Consider the following 22,040-nt stretch of genomic DNA (forward strand, 5'->3'; position numbering starts at 1 on the left):
CACTGGATTTTTCTAGCTCTTCCTGCTAATTAGTAGTCTGAAGTCTTTTCCTGGTACTTTATTGCAGCTTCATATGGGTAAGCAAGCGGAAGAACAACAGAAATATGGAGAAAGGGTGAGTAGAAAATATTCTTCACCATTTTTTCCCCTTGGGCTTTGTGAAGTGGGTCTGTAGTTGGATTGAAATGTTTGTGTTTGCCTGACTGTCTATGTTGTAGTGTATTTTAAAAACTTTGTTTTTTTTTCTATCACTGCAGCTTGCCTACTTTCAAAGTTCGTTGGACAAGTTGAATGAAGCAGTCAAGTATGCAAAGGTAACCTTTTGAAATCCTTCAGTTTTTTTTGTCGGAGGATAAACTTTTATGTAATCAATGTTGCTATGCAGGATGTTAAGAGAGAACGTGCTTGGTTTTAAAAAAAAAATCATGATTAACATCCTTTTTGAGTGCTGATGAAGGGTCACGCCTCAAACATTAAGCTTTCTTTCTGTCCCAGATGCAGACTGACCTGTTGTGTACTTGTAACATTTTCTGCAATTTTGGATTTCAGCATTTGTGGTTTTTTCTTTACATTTTTGGTCTTTCTCCTTTTTATTTTTTAACTTCCCTGAATGCTTTGTTTAGATGGTGAGACTGATGATAATGGGGAAATTTGCTTAGAGGATGAGCAGACCAGCGTGACAGGGCTGGACTAATGTCACGGTCCAAAGTGCATCACGCATTCTAACAGTTAATTTAATTCCCTTCCACTATGAGGCGCAGTAATTCTCTTCCACCCCTCGCTTTCTGCTGTTGAGCTTTCAGATGATTATAATCATTAAGCGTTTAAATGAAAGTGAGGGGAAGGGGAATTAAAGTGGGTTAATCAGAATGCTTCAGTTTTTTTTTAAATTGCAAACTCGCTTAAAAGCTCAGGGTCTCTAAACTTTTTGAATGTTGTATGTTCAGACATTGGGTGAAAATGGGGAATGGCAGTTAACGTAACTCCGATGGTGCTTTTTGTTGTACTGAGCTGGTGTTGTCTGTCTGGCACTGAACTCATTGCATCTAACAAAACTGTATTGTTCAAAGGGAATGACAACAGTTTTAAAATCAAATAGAGAGTAATGGATACCTGGGGGTGATTATTGGTTTAGAGCAGTGAAAGAACAAGACTCAAACAGTCTAGTCATCTGTCCCCTACAATTGGCTCCCTGTGCTCACTTCCTAGTTCTACTCCACCATCAACAGCCACTCTGCCTGCCCCATTAGAACTCTATCCTTCAGCATCTTCACCCTGTCTGCTCCATCCCTGCCTTCAAAAAAGCTCAGTGCTTTCACCCTCTCCTAACCACTGTCTTCCTTTTCTCCCTCATGTTCTCATTGTGCATCGAGGTGGATTTGTGTACGAGAAACGCTATGGGAATATGTTAAATTACTGCTTTGATATGTATGTAATCGTAGAAATTCTAACATGGGAGGATATCATTCAGACCCCCCTCCCTCTACTGTGTCTGTGCTGATGCTGGTTCTTCGACTCGAGCTGTATACTCTAATCCCACTTCCAGACATTTTCTTGTAGCCTTTTATATAACCTCTGCCACTGAACTGCTTCCTTGTCTTTGACCCCCTCATTTCTACCAAATTGTTCCCTGTCTCCTGCCCTGAGTTCCCCTGGTACCATTCATATCTTTGCCCCTTTAAATCAGAGGGCTGCAAACTTGAGCACACGTGGCCTACAACTGGTCTAGTCATTTATAACCAGATTTGGCTCAACCATGTTTTAACATTACCACACCTCGCTCTCAACCTACTACTCCAGGATCGTCTCTATAGACAAGGACATCGCAAGGCTCCTTTTTTCAGTGATGAACGCCTCCTCAAATCCCTTTCCTGGACCGCTACACACTCCCCTCCAGTACCGACTACGAAGAGCTCATGGATTTCTTTGTCTCTAAGATTGAGATAATCCATGCAGCTGTCTCTGCTGCTATCACCCCTTCCTCTTCTGACCCCTGTCTCCCATCTACTCTTCCTCCCATCCTTTATCACTCTGCAGTTTTTCTTCCATACTCATACTTCCATGAGTCCCACACTCCTCCTTCGATCCTCTACCCATTCAACTCCTGACCATTCATCTGCCTTTCCTGGCCCCCATGTTTACTGATGTTAGTTGTTCCCTTTGCTCAGGCATCATTTGATTGAGTCTGACTAATTTGATTGAATTTTTTGAGGGGGTGACTAGGCGTGTGGATGAGGGTAACGCAGTGGATGTGGTATACATGGATTTCAGTAAGGCCTTCGATAAAGTCCCCCACAGGAGACTGGTCAAGAAGGTACGAGCCCATGGAATCCAGGGTGCCTTGGCACTTTGGATACAAAACTGGCTTAGTGGCAGAAGGCAGAGGGTGATGGTCGAAGGTTATTTTTGTGACTGGAAGCCTGTGGCCAGTGGGGTACCACAGGGATCGGTGCTGGGTCCCTTGCTGTTTGTGGTCTACATTAACGACTTGGATATGAATGTAAAAGGTATGATCAGTAAGTTCGCTGATGATACAAAAATTGGTAGGGTGGTAAATAGCGAGGAGGATAGCCTCAGTCTGCAGGACGATATAGATGGGTTGGTCAGATGGGCGGAACAGTGGCAAATGGAATTTAACCCGGAAAAGTGCGAGATGATGCACTTTGGAGGGACTAACAAGGCAAGGGAATACACAATGAATGGGAGGACCCTAGGCAAGACAGAGGGTCAGAGGGATCTTGGTGTGCAAGTTCACAGATCCCTGAAGGCGGCGGAACAGGTAGATAAGGTGGTAAAGAAGGCATATGGGATACTTGCCTTTATTAGCCGAGGCATAGAATATAAGAGCAAGGAGGTTATGATGGAGCTGTATAAAACACTGGTTAGGCCACAGCTGGAGTACTGTGTGCAGTTCTGGTCGCCACACTACAGGAAGGATGTGATCGCTTTGGAGAGGGTGCAGAGGAGATTCACCAGGATGTTACCAGGGCTGGAGCGCTTCAGCTATGAAGAGAGACTGGGAAGATTGGGTTTGTTTTCCTTGGAGCAGAGGAGGCTGAGGGGGGACATGATTGAGGTGTACAAAATTATGAGGGGCACAGATAGGATGGATACTAAGGAGCTTTTTCCCTTCGTTGAGGGTTCTATAACAAGGGGACATAGATTCAAGGTAAAAGGCGGGAGGTTTAGAGGGGATTTGAGAAAGAACTTTTTCACCCAGAGGGTGGTTGGAGTCTGGAACTCACTGCCTGAAAGGGTTGTGGAGGCAGGAACCCTCACAACATTCAAGAAGCATTTGGATGAGCACTTGAAATGCCATAGCATACAAGGCTACGGACCAAATGCTGGAATATGGGATTAGAGTAGACAGGGCTGATGGCCGGCGCGGACACGATGGGCCGAAGGGCCTCTATCCGTGCTGTATAACTCTATGACTCTATGACTATCATTGCTTACTTAGGCACCATGACATATTATCGCTCCTTGTACTTCCCAACCTCTCTAATATTTCATATGTCAGGTCTGTGGAACTGCCATCGTGGTCCCATTGCTACCTGTTCGAACATAGCTGGTGCAACTCCAGCAATGGTTTCTCTTCCTGGCTCAATTTTTCAAGCCTTTCTTCATAACTATAGCTGCTCATTCCTGGTATCATTCTAGTTAATCTTCGCTGTACACTTTCCATGGCTTGAATATCCTTTTTATAATAGGCTGCCCAGAACGGCGCACAAAACTCCAAATCTGGCCTAACCATTGTCTTTAACAAATTCAACATTACTTCCTTGCTTTTATATTCAATTCCCCCATAGGTAAAATGCAGAATTTCATTTGCCTCTTTAAAATGCCTTATCTGCCTGTAATTTCACCTTTAAAGATCTACATATCTGCACTCTTGGATATCCCTTTCTCCACTGTGTTAACTGTTCAGGATTTATTTCTCATTGTTCTTTTTTCCAAAATATACAACTTCACATTTCTCTATATTGAACTGCATCTTACACTTTTTTTCTGCCCACACTGCCAACCTGCATTCTTCCTTGCAGTTCGCCATTCCCTCTAATTTGGTATCAACAAACTTCTTCATTCTTCTCATATCTGCATGCAAAACATTTATTTGCAAAATGAAAATATGAGTTCCCAGTACATATCCCTGGGGCATACTGCTACCCACATTCTACTGGCCTGAAAAACTTGCATTTACCCCAATTTTTTATCATACATACAATCTTTTGTTTCCCAATTTTTTCTCTTTTCCTCTTCTCCTGAAGGTGCCACTCTAAGTATCAACCAATCACCCAATTGTCCGTTCTTCATCTGAGAGTCTTGACAGTGATTGTTGATGGGCTACCTGACAGTGTGGAGCATCAGGCCGAGCTCAAACCTTTCTTCACCTGACATCCACACACGTGTTCTTTCCTGCCCTAAACTAAGCGGTGTTGAGGTCAACTGCGTCCATATCTCTGGCTAAGGTTAAGTACCTTAGCATCTTTGACTTTCCAGAGTCAGCCTACCTCAGTGTCACTCTTGATGTGGAGATGCCGGTGATGGACTGGGGTTGACAATTGTAAACAATTTTGCAACACCAAGTTATAGTCCAGCAATTTTATTTTAAATTCACAAGCTTTCGGAGATTTTCTCCTTCCTCAGGCAAACATTTGCCTGAGGAAGGAGAAAATCTCCGAAAGCTTGTGAATTTAAAATAAAATTGCTGGACTATAACTTGGTGTTGTAAAATTGTTTACAGTGTCACTCTGGCAGTGCAATTACCAAACACCTAGGTCTTTAGCAATACCTTCTAAGTAATCGCAAGATGCAAAGGGCAATTAAATCTCCACCCGAGAGAGTTGATCAACTAATTCAGGACCCAGGGTTAGAGAAGAATAGAGAATAATTTATTTCGTAGAATTATAGAAAGTTACAGCACAGAAGGCGGCCATTTGGCCCATCGTGTCCGTGCCAGCCAAAAAAGAGCTGTCCAGCTTTAATCCCACTTTCCAGCACTTGGTCCTGCAGCCCTGTAGGTTACAGCACTTCAAGTGCACATCCAAGTACTTCTTAAATGAGTTGAGGGTTTCTGCCTCCACCACCCTCTGGGTGAAAAAAATTCTCCTCAGCTCCTGTCTAATCCTTTTACCAATTACTTTAAATCTATGTCCCCTGGTCACTGACCACTCTGCTAAGGGAAATACATCCTCCCTATCTACTCTTAGTCCCGTCATAATTTTATATACCTCAAATAAATCTCCCCTCAGCCTCCTTTGTTCCAAAGAAAACAACCCCAGCCTATCCAATCTTTTCTCATAGCTAAAATTCTCCAGCCCTGGCAACATCCTCAAATCTCCTCAGTACCCTGTCTGGTGCAATCACATCTTTCCTGTAATGTGATCAGAACTGTACGCAGTACGCAAGTTGTGGCCTAACCAATGTTTTATATGGTTCTAACATAACCTCCCTGGTCTTATATTCTATGCCTCAGCTAATAAAGGAAAGTATCCCATATGCCTTTTTAACCACCTTATCCACCTGTCTTGATACCTTCAGGGATCTGTGGATATGCACTCCAAGGTCCCTTTGTTCCTCTACACCATTCAGTATCCTCCCATTTATTGTGTACTCCCTTGCCTTGTTTGCCCTTCCCAAATGCATTACCTCACACTTCCCTGGATTTGCTGTATTTTTTCTGGTGTAAACCGTGGATGTGCTCAGATGAAAAACAGATCAGTTGGTCAAAGTTTTGTGCATTAAGCTGGAATTTTGGGTTCATGAACTAGATTTTTACTATTTTTGTTTCTTGGAAAATGGCTTCCACTGATGCATCTTTAGAGAAACAAAAAAATGTATTTTGTAAATCATGTACAATGACAGGCAATGCTATATCACAGGTCTCAATAAAGCATGTTTGAGCAGACATCCTGCAGTACTTAAAAATCGTACTGATCTAAACATGGAGTTCTCTGGCAACATCGCATCTTGAGTACTGTTTTGGTTTTGGCTGCCAAGGCACTAGGAAAACATTCAAGTCCTGATTGCAGTGTGGAAAAGAGAGACTCTAGGCTGATTTCTCGTCAGACTTGAATCACTGAAATCAGGAAGTTCAACTTCAAGGATTGGTCAACACTTAAAAGGACTTCTGGGTAGAGTAGTGGAGACAAAAACTTTGGATTCATTAAAGGGACAGTTGGCTGTTGTGATGGTGGGGGAGCAGGTTACTGTCTGTTTTCTTGATGTATAAGCTAAGATGGGTTGGAAATGGGTAGTGGTGTCCCACAGGACTGAGTTCTGGGACAACTTCTGTTCACATCAATGATTTGAATATAGGGCTAGAGAGAGTGGTGTCAAAATTTGCAGCTAATATTAAAATATGAGGGATAGTAAATAATTAATATAAGTAAAGGAAGATGCGAGGAGGTATTGCTAAGATTGGTGGAATGGGCAAAAAAGTGACAGCTGGAATTCAGTGTCAGTAAGTGAGGTGGTACTTTTGTTTTTTTAAAATTAAAATGTAATAATTATACTTTTGTGGAAGGTTGGTTGATGTGGCAGAGCAGAGCAATTTAGGTTTTCCGTTCACGACAGCAAGTGGGTGCCGCCATTTTTTTCTTCAAAAAAGCTAATGGAATACTGGCTTTTATGGCAAGAGGTATAGAATATAAAAATTGCGATGTAATGGACAGTCTTAGCTGAGTAAAACTGTAGTTAGAGTATTGGGCTCCACACTGTAGGAAGGATGTTGAGGCAATAGAGGGGGTAGATTCACTAGGATGCTGCCTGATATGAGGCAATACAAATACGAAGAAAAACTTGGGTGAAAATGACAGCAATGAAAATTTTTTTTTTATTCGTTCATGGAATGTGGGCATTGCTGGCAGGGCCAGCATTTATTGCCCATTCCTAATTGCCCTTCAGAAGGTTCTGGTGAGCCACCTTGAACCGCTGCAGTCCGTTCTCCCACAGTGCTGTTTAGTAGGGAGTTCCAGGATTTTGACCCAGCAATGATGAGGGAACGGCGATATATTTCCAAGTCAGGATGGCGTGAGACTTGGAGGGGAACGTGCAGATGGTGTTTCCATGTGCCTGCTGCCCTTGTCCTTCTAGGTGGTAGAGGTCGCGGGTTTGGGAGGTGCTGTGGAAGAAGCCTCGGCAAGTTGCTGCAGTACATCCTGTGGATGGTACACACTGCAGCCACAGTGCGCCGGTGGTGAAGGGAGTGAATGTTTATGGTGGTGGATGGGGTGCCAATCAAGCGGGCTGCTTTGTCCTGGATGGTATCGAGCTTCTTGAGTGTTGTTGGAGCTGCACTCATCCAAGCAAGTGGAGAGTATTCCATCACACTCCTGACTTGTGCCTTGTAGATGGTGGAAAGGCTTTGGGGAGTCGGGAGGTGAGTCAATTGCTGCAGAATACCCAGCCTCTGACCTGCTGTTGTAGCCACAGTATTTATGTGGCTGGTCCAGTTAAGTTTCTGGTCAATGGTGGCCTCCAGGATGTTGATGGTGGGGGATTCGGCGATGGTAATTCCATTGAATGTCAAGGGGAGGTGGTTAGACTCTCGTTGGAGATGGTCATTGCATGGCACTTGTCTGGCACGAATGTTACTTGCCACGTATCAGGCCAAGCCTGGATGTTGTCCAGGTCTTGCATGCGGGCACAGACTGCTCCATTATCTGAGGGGTTGCAACTGAACACTGTGCAATCATCAGCGAACATCCCTTTCTGACCTTATGATGGAGGGATGGTCATTGACGAAGCATCTGAGGATGGTTGGGCCTCGGACACTGCCCTGAGGAACTCAAAGGCAGTCACTCTCCCCTCAGTTGACATCAAGGCAGTATTAGACCGAGTGTGGCACCAAGGAGCCCTAGTAAAATTGAAGTCAATGGGAATCGGGGGGAAAACTCTCCAGTGGCTGGAGTCATATCTAGCACAAAGGAAGATTGTAAACAATTTTACAACACCAAGTTATAGTCCAGCAATTTTATTTTAAATTCACAAGCTTTCGGAGACTTCCTCCTTCCTCAGGTAAATGTTTCAGGAGCTCCTGAAACATTTACCTGAGCTCCTGAAACATTTACCTGAGGAAGGAGGAAGTCTCCGAAAGCTTGTGAATTTAAAATAAAATTGCTGGACTATAACTTGGTGTTGTAAAATTGTTTACAATTGTCAACCCCAGTCCATCACCGGCATCTCCACATCACAAAGGAAGATGGTAGTGGTTGTTGGAGGCCAATCATCTCGGCTCCATGACATTACTGCAGGAGTTCCTCAAGGCAGTGTCCTAGGCCCAACCACCTTCAGCTGCTTCATCAATGACCTTCCCTCCATCATAAGGTCAGAAATGGGGATGTTCGCTGATGATTGCACATTGTTCAGTTGCATTCGCAACCCCTCAGATAATGAAACAGTCCGTCCTCACATGCAGCAAGACCTGGACAACATCCAGGCTTGGGCTCATAAGTGGCAAGTAACATTCATGCCAGGCAATGACCATCTCCAACAAGAGAGTGTCTAACCACCTCCCCTTGACATTCATCGACATTACCATCGCCGAATCCCCCACCATCAACATCCTGGGGGTCACCATTGACCAGAAACTTAACTGGACCAATCACATAAATACTGTGGCTACATGAGCAGGTCAGAGGCTGGGTATTCTGCGGCAAGTGACTCACCACCTGACTCCCCAAAGCCTTTCCACCATCTACAAGACACAAGTCAGAAGTGTGATGGAATACTCTCCACTTGCCTTGGTGAGTGCAGCTCCAACAACACTCATGAAGCTCGACTCCATCCAGGACAAAGCAGCCCGCTTGATTGGCACCCCATCCATTGCTCTAAACATTCACTCCCTTCACCACCGGCACACTGTGGCTGCAGTGTGTACCATCCACAGGGTGCACTGCAGCAACTTGCCAAGGCTTCTTCGACAGCACCTCCCAAACCTCTACCACCTAGAAGGACAAGGGCAGCAGGCACATGGGAACAATACCACCTGCACATTCCCCTCCAAGTGACACACCATCCCGACTTGGAAATATATTGCCGTTCCTTCATCGTCGCTGGGTCAAAATCCTGGAACTCCCTTCCTAACAGCACTGTGGGAGAACCTTCACCACGGACTGCAGCGGTTCAAGAAGGCGGCTCACATTCTGAAGGGCAATTAGGAATGGGCAATAAATGTGGGCCTCGCCAGCGACGCCCACATCCCATGAATGAATAAAAAAAAAGGGCAGTCACTCTCACCTCACCTGGAATTTAGCTCTTTTGTCCATGTTTGGACCAAGGCTGTAATGAGGTCTGGGGCCGAGTGGTCCTGGTGGACCCCAAACTGAGCATTGGTGAGCAGGTTATTGGTGAGTAAATGCCGCTTGCTAGCACTGTCAACGGCACCTTCCATCACTTTGATGATTGAGAGTAGACTGATGGGGCGGTAATTGGCCGGCTTGGATTTGTCCTGCTTTTTGTGGACAGGACATATCTGGACGATTTTCCACATTGTCTGGTAAATGCCCGTGTTGTAGCTGTACTGGAACAGTTTGGCTATAGACGCTGCTAGTTCTGGAGCACAAGTCTTCAGCACTACAGGCGGGATGTTGTCGGGGCCCATATCCTTTGTTGTATCCAGTGCACTCAGCCGTTTCTTGATATCACGTGGAGTGAATCGAAATTGCTGAAGAATGGCTTCTGTGATGGTGGGGATATTGGGAGGAGGCAGAGATGGATCTTCTACTGGGCACTTCTGGCTGAAGATGGTTGCAAACTCTTCAGCCTTGGTTTTTGCACTCAGGTGCCGGACTCTGCCATCATTGAGGATGGGGATGTTTACAGAGCCTCCTTCTCCCGTTAGTTGTTTAATTGTTTACCACCGTTCACGACTGGATGTGGCAAGACTGCAGAGCTTTGATCTGATCTGTTGGTTGTGGAATCGCTTAGCTCTGTCTATAGCATGTTGCTTCCGCTGTTTAGCATGCATGTTAGTCCTGTGTTGTAGCTTCAACAGGTTTAGGTATGCCTGGTGCTGCACCTGGCATGCTCTTCTACACTGCTCATTGAACCAGGGTTGATTCCCTGGCTTGTTGGTAATGGTAGAGTGAGCAATATTCTGGTCCATGAGGTTACATATTATGCTGGAATACAATTCTGCTGCTGCTGATGGCCCACAGCACCTCATGGATGGCCAGTTTTGAGCTGCTAGATCTGTTCTGACTCTATCCCATTTAGCACAGTGGTAGTGTCACACAACATGTTGGATGGTGTCCTCAGTGTGAAGCCGGGATTTCATCTCCACAAGGACTGTGCGATGGTCACTCCTACCAATACTGTATGGACAGATGCACCTGCGACAGGTAGATTGGTAAGGACGAGGTCAAGTGGGTTTTTCCCTCATGTTGGTTCGCTCACCACCTGCTGCAGGCCCAGTCTGGCAGCTATGTCCTTCAAGACTCGGCCAGCTTGGTCAGTAGTGGTGCTACCGAGCCACTCTTAGTGATGGACATTGAGGTCCCCCACCCAGAGTACATTCTGTGCCCTTGCTGCCCTCAGTGCTTCCTCCAAGTGGTGTTCAACATGGAGAAGGACTGATTCATCAGCTGAGGGAGTGCGGCAGGTAGTAATCAGGAGGTTTCCTTGCCCGTGTTTGACCTGATGCCATGAGATTTCATGGGTTTCGGAGTCGATGTTGAGGACTCCCAGCGCCACTCCCTCCTGAGTGTATATTACTGTACTGCCACCTCTGGTGGATCTGTCCTGCCGGTGGACTTGTGCTTGTGGTTGGTGGGAGGTGGAGGAGTTGCCAATTATTTTACTCGTGTGTGAAATATCCAGTACAAAAGTGGATTGTGGACTTATCATTTTGTTTTTTTAGGGTCAGCCAGAGACTGTACAAGAAGCACTGCGATTTACTATGGATGTAATTGGAGGAAAGTAAGTAATTGAAAGAGATTTATCCATGCAAGTGATCTGTTTAAATGTTGTACTTTTAGTTTTAAATCGCATTAAGTGAAAACAAGTTCCTTTCGAAGTGAAGTGTCCAGATGTTTGGATTAATTTTGTTCAAAGTGTGACAGACATCAGCGCTGGGGAATAGAAAGTTTATTTTCCTACTTTGTGTCTTCAACATCGTGGACTCTCTGGTCTAGTGTTCCACAGGTCAGATGCAGAGTTGTAACTGTAGTGCCCCAAGAGAGTCCCAGCATTAAGAGCATGCAGCTATACCAGTGTGACATTCCCATTTTCTCATGCCTTTCTGAACAAGACTGCCTTACAGATTAGAACTAAATTGGCATTTTTGTGCTATTAACTTGTGTTCACTTGGAGTTGGATTAGACTGTATACACTGAGAAAGGGTCCTTGCAGTTGGCAGAGAGAAAGAAAACTTGCATTCCATCATCTGAGCTGCATTCGATTCTGGGTCTTCAAGATATAAAGACACTCTTTCAACCACTGTGACCCGGGCCCCTTTGTTCATTCTATTGAATGCTTTTATTATAAGTTTCTTGTCCTTTATACATTATATCTGACATTGTTGCCGATGAGAGCTCTTGGTTTCATAATGTGCAGTTGCCTGAGTTGCTGGCGAGATAACTCTTTAGGTAATTGGAACAACAGATGTCATCCACCAAACTTGGTCAGAAATTAGACCTGGTCAGTGTAGTGGCACTCTATTGACCTGTGAGCTCAGTACAACAAGCTTTTGACAGTTGGGAAAGGAGATAATGTAAATCTGACCAAAATTTAATTTGAAAACTTGAAGGTACAAAGGTTTGGGTTTTGAAACACTGAACCTCTTAATGGACCTTTGTCAGAAATTAGTGTTTCCTGTCAGCAACTTAGGCAGGGGATTTACTTCAGCATCCTGAAGGAAGGTACTAAGTTGCCCACAAATGCCTGACATCAAAAGTTCATCTAGGAACACGGCATACTTACAGTTCCACGACTGTTGTCAGGGAGTTCTCCACAGTAGCGGAGACATTATTGAAGTGATTAAAGAAAGAGATGGGAAGGCTGTAGATTCTTCCTGGATGAATGATTTGTGATGAGCCAAAGGGCCATACTCATCTATATAGAATCATAGAAGTTTACAACATGGAAACAGGCCCTTCGGCCCAACATGTCCATGTCGCCCAGTTTATACCACTCAGCTGGTCCCAATTGCCTGCACTTGGCCCATATCCCTCTATACCCATCTTACCCATGTAACTGTCCAAATGCTTTTTAAAAGACAAAATTGTACCTGCCTCCACTACTGCCTCTGGCAGCTCGTTCCAGACACTCACCACCCTTTGAGTGAAAAAATTGCCCCTCTAGACCCTTTTGTATCTCTCCCCTCTCACCTTAAATCTATGCCCCTTCGTTATAGACTCCCCTACCTTTGGGAAAAGATTTTGACTATCTACCTTATCTATGCCCCTCATTATTTTATAGACTTCTATAAGATCACCCCTAAACCTCCTACTCTCCAGGGAAAAAAGTCTCAGTCTATCCAACCTCTCCCTATAAGTCAAACCATCAAGTCCCGGTAGCATCCCAGTAAATCTTTTCTGCACTCTTTCTAGTTTAATAATATCCTTTCTATAGTAGGGTGACCAGAACTGTACACCGTATTCCAAGTGTGGCCTTACTAATGTCTTGTACAACTTCAACAAGACATCCCAACTCCTGTATTCAATGTTCTGACCAATGAAACCAAGCATGCCGAATGCCTTCTTCACCACCCTATCCACCTGTGACTCCACTTTCAAGGAGCTATGAACCTGTACTCCTAGATCTCTTTGTTCTATAACTCTCCCCAACGCCCTACCATTAATGGAGTAGGTCCTGGCCCGATTCGATCTACCAAAATGCATCACCTCACATTTATCTAAATTAAACTCCATCTGCCATTCATCGGCCCACTGGCCCAATTTATCAAGATCCCGTTCTTCACTGTCCACAATGCCACCAATCTTGGTGTCATCTGCAAACTTACTAACCATGCCTCCTAAATTCTCATCCAAATCATTAATATAAATAACAAATAACAGCGGACCCAGCACCGATCCCTGAGGCACACCGCTGGTCACAGGCCTCCAGTTTGAAAAACAACCCTCTACAACTTTTGTGTTAAACTTAAAACCAGTGAATAAGGATCTCTTAATCAAAACTGATTTAAAAAAAATGTTTCTTCATTCTCACCCCCATTACTACTGGATGGTCTAGAGCTCCACAGGTGCCAGTCAGCCATTAGTACCTTGCCCAGCTGGCTTTCTTTGTGTTTCCCTGGAAGGCAGTTGACCATCTATTCAAACGTAGGGAGCATTAGTAATCTGATCCTGCCCACGTCTGACATCCGCATGCACACTTTCCAACAGGGATCGCTAGATACTAATCAGGGTTGGGACTCCTGGATGATTGTTTCCTTCTCCCCTTTTTCCTCTTCCTCTTATTCCTCCTCTACTTGCCCCCCACCCTTTCTTCTCTCCCAATGGACAAGAGAAACTGAAGCCAATTGTGTCCTTGTTGCAAACCTGGCTTACAAATGAACAGGCGTAGGGCATTCAGCTCCTCGAGCCTGTTCCACCATTCAGTTTGATCATGGCTGACCTGTACCTCAACTCCATTTATCTGTCTTTGATCGATATCCCTTGATACCCTTACCTAATAAAAAAAAATGTCAATCTTAGTCTTGAAAATTTAACTTGACCCAGCAGCTGTTGCTTTTTGGGAGAGGGAATTCCACATTTCCACAACTCTGTGGGGGGAAAAGTGCTTGCTGATTTCATCCCTGAATGGCCTGGTTCTCATTTCAAGATTGTGCCCCCTTGTTCTAGGTTCCCCCACCAGAGGGAGTAGTTTCTCTCTATCTACCCTAGCAAATCCTTCTGTCATTTTAAACACCAATTAGATCACTCCTCAACCTTCTAAATGCAAGGCAAGTTTATGCAACCTGTCCTCGTATAATTTAACTCTTTAAGCCCTGGCATCATTCTGGTGAATCTGCGCTGTATCTCCACCAAGGCCTTCCTGAGGTGCAGTGCCCAAAACTAAAAGCAGTACTCCAAATGGGGTCTGACCAAGGCTCTGTACAACTGAAGCATCACTTCGTCCCCTTTGTATTCCACCTTGGATCAGCTAACACAGTTCAGACAGGCCCACTGTGAGGAGGCCCCACAAGTGATATCTGAGAGTTTGCATACTGTGCTATTGGACGATTTCCTAGTGGCAACAGTTCAGTTGTTCCAGCTTGAAAGTCCTTGTGGAGATTGTGCTATGAAGAGCTTTCACAAATTTTCGTGTTTGGGTGGGAAGAAAAATGAGAGAACATATAAAAACTTTCGACATCTTAAGTCTAGATCATCTTTCTTACACATGCCTGTTTAGGTACAATGCTGCCAAGAAAGACAATGACTTCATCTACCATGAGGCTGTACCACCTCTAGATTCACTTTCGTCTGTAAAAGGCAAGTTTTCTAAGATTATGCTTTATTAACCAGCATTCAAACTTAAAACAAAAGCAGTTCTTTAAGTAGTGTAATACTGTATCCTTTCTTGTTAGTCTGTATATGGGATGTTGTGCACAACTAATAATGGCTTGTAACCGAACTCATTCTTTCCAGGATTTATAGGTCTGAAATCCTTGCTTCCTTTGCTCTTCCCATTTTCCTGCAGCCCACTATTTCCTCACCTCATTTCTCCTCCTCATTGCAATCTTATGGTATCCAGTACTATGAGCTTTTGCCCTTCAACTAGGTTTCTTAATTTTAAAAGACCACAAACTTTAGAGGATTTTTGTGCGTGTTCATGTCCATTAAGTACAATTTTATCTCTGAAAGTAAGTGTACAGGCAAATAAATTAACATTTTAGCTCTTGTGGTAATCTGTTTTTAATAGGAGCATCTCTGGTAAAAGCCCTTCCTGTCAACCCAACTGATCCAAATGTGACTGGTCCTGACATTTTTGCAAAATTGGTACCAATGGAAGCCCATGAAGCCTCGTCCCTGTACAGGTGAGCCTGAAGCTTGCAGCTTCTGTAGATCTACGTTACTGAAAATTAAGCGCAAGATCTTTGAAATGAGTCCTTCTAAACATTAGTGTACCACATCTGGGGGATGTTTTGCCTTAAAGAAGGCTGCTTTCCTAGCTACACGCACTTCTTTGCAAATACAGTATGTAAATCATGAGGAAAGTTCAAGGAATTTAGCCTTGTTCTCTTTTTGGAAGAGGAGACTTTAAGGTGACCTAATTGAAGTTTTTAATTTTTTTATTCATTCTCGGGATATGGGCATCGATGGCAAAGCCAGCATTTATTGCCCATCCCCAGTTGCCCTTGAGAAGGGGGTGGTGAGCATTCTTCTCGAACCGCTGCACTCCATGTGGTGAAGGTGCTACCACAATGCTATTCCAGGATTTTGACCCAGCAACGATGAAGGAACGACAGTATGTGTCCAAGTCAGGATGGTGTGTGTTCCTTGGAGGTGTCGGTGTTTCCATACATCTGCTGCCCTTGTCCTAGGTGGTGGAGGTCGCAGATTTGGGAGAATTAAAGGGGTTGACAAAGCTGATATGCTAGCTGAGGGTTCAAATACCAGGGGATAGAAGATTGAAACTGAGGAAGGTGGGAAGTCGGGTGGAACTATTTTACATAGGGTGAGAGCTGTAGAAAAGGTTATGAGGACAAGGATTGAAACATAGAAAATAGGAGCAAGAGTAGGCCATTAGGCCCTTCGGGCCTGCTCCTCCATTCAAAATGATCATGGCTGATCATCTAACTCAATACCCAGTTCCCTCTTTGTCCCCATATCCCTTGATCCCTTTAGCGTTAAGAAGTATATCTATCTCCTCCTTGAATACATCTAATGACTTGGCCTCCACTGCCTTCTGTGGTAAAGAATTACACAAGTTCACCACCCTCTGAGTGAAGAAATTTCTCCTCATCTCTGTTCTAAATGGCATACCCAGTATCCTGAGACTGTGACCCCTGGTTATGGACGCCCCAGCCATCGGGAACATCCTCCCTGCATCTAGTCTGTCTAGTCCTTTTAGAATTTTATGTTTCGATGAGATCACCTCTCATTCTTCTAAACTCTAGTGAATATAGGCCTAGTCGACCCAATGTCTCCTCATCGGTCAGTCCTGCCATCCCAGGAATCAGTAGTAAACCTTTGTTGCACTCCCCCCATGGCAAGGACATTCTTCTTCAGATAAGGAGACCAAAACTGCACGCAATACCCCAGATGTGGTCTCACCAAGGCCCTGTATAACTGCAGTAAGACATTCCTGCTCCTGTACTCAAATCCTCTTGCAATGAAGGCCAACATACCATTCGCCTTCCTAACTGCTTGCTGCACCTGAATGCTCGCTTTCAGTGACTGGTGTACAAGGACACCCATGTCTCATTGCACCTCCCCTTTTCCCAATCTATCACCATTCAGATGAGAAACTGTCTTTCTGTTTTTACAACCAAAGTGGATAACCTCACATTTATCCACGTTATACTGCATCTGCCATGTTCTTGCCCACTCACCCAACTTGTCTAAATCACATTGGAGCCTCTTTGCATCCTCCTCACAGCTCACATTCCACCCCAGCTTTGAGTCATAGAGTTATACAGCACGGATAGAGGCCCTTCGGCCCATCGTGTCCGCGCCGGCCATCAGCCCTGTCTACTCTAATCCCATATTCCAGCATTTGGTCCGTAGCCTTGTATGCTATGGCATTTCAAGTGCTCATCCAAATGCTTCTTGAATGTTGTGAGGGTTCCTGCCTCTACAACCCTTTCAGGCAGTGAGTTCCAGACTCCAACCACCCTCTGGGTGAAAAAGTTCTTTCTCAAATCCCCTCTAAATCTCCCGCCTTTTACCTTGAATCTATGTCCCCTTGTTATAGAACCCTCAACGAAGGGAAAAAGCTCCTTAGTATCCATCCTATCTGTGCCCCTCATAATTTTGTACACCTCAATCATGTCCCCCCTCAGCCTCCTCTGCTCCAAGGAAAACAAACCCAATCTTCCCAGTCTCTCTTCATAGCTGAAGCGTTCCAGCCCTGGTAACATCCTGGTGAATCTCCTCTGCACCCTCTCCAAAGCGATCACATCCTTCCTGTAGTGTGGCGACCAGAACTGCAAACTTGGAAATGTTACATTTAGTTCCCTCATCCAAATCATTGATTTATATTGTGAATAGCTGGGGCCCAAGCACTGATCCCTGCGGTACCTCACTAGTCACTGCCTGCCACCTGGAAAAAGACCTGTTTATTCCTACTCTGTTTCCTGTCTGTCAACCAATTCTCAATCCATGCCAGTATATTCCCCCCAATCCCAAGTGCTTTAATTTTGCACACTAACCTTTGCACAAAAGCCTTCTGAAAATCCAAATGCACCACATCCGCTGGTTCTCCCCTATCTATTCTACTAGTTACATCCTCAAAAAACTCCAGTAGATTTGTTAAGCCTGATTTCCCTTTCGTAAACCCGTGCTGACTTTATCCAATCCCGTTAATGCCTTCCAAGTGTTCTGTTATCACATCTTTTATAATAGACTCTAGCATTTTCCCCACTACTGATGTTAGGCTAACTGGTCTGTAATTCCCTGTTTTTTCTTTCCCTTTTTTAAATAGTGGGGTTACATTTGCCACCCTCCAATCTGTAGGAACTGTTTGAGTTTATAGAATTTTGGAAGATGATCACCAATGCATCCACTATTTCCAGGGCCACTTCCTTTAGTATTCTGGGGTGTAGATTATCCGGCCCTGGGGATTTGTCAGCCTTTAGCCCCGTTAATTTCCCTAGCATTATTTTTTTTTTAACTAATACTGGTTTCCTTCAGTTCCTCCCTCACTAGACCCTTGGTTCCCTAACATTTCTGGGAGGTTATTTGTGTCCTCCTTTGTGAAGACAGAACCAAAGTATGTGTTTAATTGTGCTGCCATTTCTTTGTTCCCCATTGTAATTTCCCCTATTTCTGATTGTAAGGGACCTACATTTGCCTTCGCTAATCTTTTTCTCTTGACATATTTATAGAAGCTTTTACAGTCAGTTTTTATGTTCCCTACTAGTTTACTCTCCTACTCTATTTTTCCCCTCTTAATCAATCTCTTTGGCTTCCTTTGCTGAATTCTGAACTGCTCCCAATCCTCAGGCTTGCCATGTTTTCTGGCAATTTTATATGTCTCCTCTTTGGATCTAATACTATCCCTAATTTCTTTTGTAAGCCACGGTTGAGCCACCTTTCCTGGTTTATTTTGCCATGAATTGACATGAATAGTAGATAAATATTCAAGATCAATTAATTTGCTTTTGGATAGCAAAGGGAGTTCAACACTCTACGCAAACCTCTCCCCATGGAAGAACGAAAAGAATGATCAAAACTCCAATGAACTGCTTACTGTAACGTTTTTTATCAGCATATGTATATCTAAGGGCTAGTTCTGCAATCCAGTTCTTTGAGTGGGAAGCTGCGATTGAAAGAGTTTGGGAGCCTGAAGTAGGACTATGGCATTGTACTCCCGATTCTCTGGCCCATGCTCCATTGCAAGTGTGGAATTGCAGAATTACCCCACTAGTGCCATTAATAGATGTAATTTTTAACTATTCAGTTCTTTACTCTGCAAGACTGAATTAGTGATCAAAACTGAAAGTGGTAAAAATTTGATGCTAGTATCAGCTGTTCTGGGCGTGCTGATGAGGTTGCTACACTTGGCCTCACTGTTGCTAGGCTACGGAGCCGAAATCAGCCAGGGCTCCTGACTGCTGTCCCGTGACCCTTGTAGGGAAATGCATGTATGTGAGCATTGACTGACAGGGCTGAGTCTGGCTATGACACCCCCATCCTTCTAAATACAGTCAAGTAGATTGGTGGTATCCACTTTCCAGGCTGCTGACCACTTTGGTGAGAATGATGAGATACCCAAGAGCAGGCAGTGCTTGTGGAATTTGACCCAAACACGAGTCACTGTCTGCAGCAGAGTAGGAAACTGGAAAATTTTTAAAGTAGTTTTGAAGGCAGGTTAGAAATTGTTGGAAATACACAGCTGATTGAACGGTGTCTAAAACACAAAAAAGACAGGTCAGAGTTTGTCTGGCAAAGGTCTCTACATGAGGTGTTAACCTGTCTTTCTCTCTTCTTTCAAGATGCTGACCAACCTGCTATGCATAGTCTCTCTTTTTATTTCAAGTTTTCAATGCAGTCTGCTTTTTATTCAGAGTAGTTTCATTTAATCTGTTTGTTAACTTGAATTTAAATTGTGCCAAACAAAAGCTTGTGTGCTGTTTCATTTAAATTACTAATTAGCATTATTGGATAATCTAAATTTTATGAGCAGAAAGCAATATTTGAATTCAGAAGTATACTGTATTTTCAATTTTTTTCTCTCTATCTCCACTATTCTAAACCACCTTGTTCTGCCTTATATATTGTATAGGTTTACACGCACATGATGTAAAGGTTTTAATATTTTGAAACATTCGATCTTTGCAGCTGTATCCTATGTCTCACTTTTTTTATCCCTTTTTTTCTAGTGAAGAAAAAGCGAAATTGCTACGAGAGGTGGTGGCTAAAATAGACAGCAAAAATGAAGTATTAGAGTAGGTATTGTGACAAAATGAATAACTCTTGTGTTTACCTGCAGAACAGTAGGTGTACTTCAAAAAGCAATTCATTGTGCGAAGGGTTTTGACAAGTTGTAACATGATAGGTCACACTATAAAAGCACAAATATATTAAAACTATATTAAATCTAAACTGATCAGCTGATAGGTCAGAATGTCCTTGCAGGAAAACGAGTTTCAGAATGTAGTGCAACAGGTCATTTGAAGGACCTCCTAAGAAAAATAGTGGGGCATCTGAAAGGGGAAGGGCATGCTCTAATTCTGCTGTGTTGTGGTAAGATACAGGTTTAGCACCTGTGATTCTTCAAACGCTAAGTTTGCATTCTGAGTTGCGGGAGGTGCTAGGCGGATGTTGGACAGCTATCTTGCAGAGAAGCTCCACACCAAGCCTTGGGCATATCCTGGTGTCTAGGCTGACATTGTAGTGCATTGTCAGAGGTGCCTTCCTACAGATGAGATGTTAAACTGAGATCCTGCCTGCCTATTCTGATGGATGTTAAAGCTGCAGTAGAAAAATATTAGTGTTGGTATTCTGGAAGGAAGAGATCAATTGGGCTTCATCCCAATCCATCTTGTGATCACAGTATATTTTTTTTTAAGTAAAATTGTCATTTCCCATCACTTTTCAATTGGAAGTACATTGGCTGATTAGAGAGGGAGCTACGTTCAGTTTTTATTTGAAGGATATTTGTGTATGACTCGGATGGTCAATCGGTCCCTAAAGCAGTGATGATGTTGCTGTCTTTGACAGTTCTGCCGTATATTGTAAGATGAGAACTGTGAAACGCCTTTAACTCATACCTGTTGGAGCCAAGTGAATTCCGTGACTTAAAAGGAGTCATTGGAAAAAGAAAGTATCCATTCTACTTCACCTGGATTTCCCCGCACTTATCAGACACCTTAACACGTTTTATTGATAGTACATATTTTAATTGATATTGTGAATTGAGCAGATTGTTTAAGGGAGAGCAGAGAATTTAAAAGAAATGCTTACACATTTGAACTGATTTGAAATCTGATTTATTTCCTTTTATAACAGGCAATTCATGGATTCTTTGAGGATTGACCCAGAGTCGATAGATAATTTAGACATGTATAATCATATCCCTCCAGTCCTGATGGAAAAGTGTGCAGCGCTGAGCGTCCGACCAGACACTGTGAAAAGCCTGGTTCAATCCATGCAAGGTACATTACTGTGCAAATGTAAACCCTTCCACATCCGGTTAAATGATTGACTTAATAGGTTAAGTGGATTTCAGTGATGTTGAAATTTCTATATTCTCAAAGTTCAAATGGTTTATTTTTCATTTTCTGTGATTATATATATATAACAACCTATAGTGTAACCACTTTTATGTTTGTGTGTGTTTATAAAAAATCAGTGCATGTGGCTAAAACGGTGTCGCTGTATCTGTGGCCGGTCACTATTTCTAGGGTGGATAAAGGGGAACCAGTGGACGTAATGTGTTTAGACTTCCAGAAGGCATTCGACAAGGTGCCACATAAAAGATTATTGCTCAAGATAAAGAATCACTGGATTGGGGGTAATATTCTGGCATGGGTGGAGGATTGGTTATCTAACAGGAAGCAGAGAGTTGGGATAAATGGTACATTCTCGGACTGGCAATCAGTAGCCAGTGGTGTTCCGCAGGGGTCGGTGCTGGGTCCCCAACTCTTTACAATCTATATTAACGATTTGGAGGAGGGGGCCGAGTGTAACATATCAAAGTTTGCAGGTGATACAAAGATGGGAGGGAAAGTAGAGAGTGAGGAGGACATAAAAACCTACAAGGGGATATAGACAGGCTGGGTGAGTGGACGGAGATTTGGCAGATGCAATACAATATTGGAAAATGTGAGGTTATGCACTTTGGCAGGAAAAATCGGAGAGCAAGTTATTATCTTAATGGCGAGAAACTGGAAAGTACTGCAGTACAAAGGGATCTGGGGTCCTAGTGCAAGAAAATCAAAAGGTTAGTATGCAGGTGCAGCAGGTGATCAAGAAGGCCAATGGAATGTTGGCTTTTATTGCTAGGGGGATAGAATATAAAAACAGGGAGGTATTGCTGCAGTTATATAAGGTATTGGTGCGACCGCACCTGGAATACTGCATACAGTTTTGGTGTCCATACTTAAGAAAAGACATACTTGCTCTTGAGGCAGTACAAAGAAGGTTCACTTGGTTAATCCCGGGGATGAGGGGGTGGACATACGAGGAGAGGCTGAGTAGATTGGGACTCTACTCATTGGAGTTCAGAAGAATGAGAGGCGATCTTATTGAAACATATAAGATTGTGAAGGGGCTTGATCGGGTGGATGCGGTAAGGATGTTCCCAAGGATGGGTGAAACTAGAACTAGGGGGCATAATCTTAGAATAAGGGGCTGCTCTTTCAAAACTGAGATGAGGAGAAACTTCTTCACTCAGAGGGTAGTAGGTCTGTGGAATTTGCTGCCCCAGGA

General features: G+C 43.7%; 1 protein-coding gene across 1 annotated transcript in view; it reads left to right on the forward strand.

The window, feature by feature from the left end:
• Positions 1–22,040, forward strand: part of ptpn23a (protein tyrosine phosphatase, non-receptor type 23, a) — a 115,643-nt gene that overhangs the window by 56,832 nt on the left and 36,771 nt on the right. The window contains exons 9-15 of the mRNA XM_067978769.1: positions 68–115; positions 258–314; positions 10,862–10,920; positions 14,356–14,435; positions 14,866–14,980; positions 19,490–19,555; positions 20,619–20,764. Coding sequence (XP_067834870.1) covers positions 68–115; positions 258–314; positions 10,862–10,920; positions 14,356–14,435; positions 14,866–14,980; positions 19,490–19,555; positions 20,619–20,764 — 571 coding nt within the window. The remainder of the gene's footprint in view (positions 1–67; positions 116–257; positions 315–10,861; positions 10,921–14,355; positions 14,436–14,865; positions 14,981–19,489; positions 19,556–20,618; positions 20,765–22,040) is intronic.

The sequence above is a fragment of the Heptranchias perlo genome, chromosome 3 (assembly GCF_035084215.1).
Source record: "Heptranchias perlo isolate sHepPer1 chromosome 3, sHepPer1.hap1, whole genome shotgun sequence".
Lineage (NCBI taxonomy): Eukaryota > Metazoa > Chordata > Chondrichthyes > Hexanchiformes > Hexanchidae > Heptranchias > Heptranchias perlo.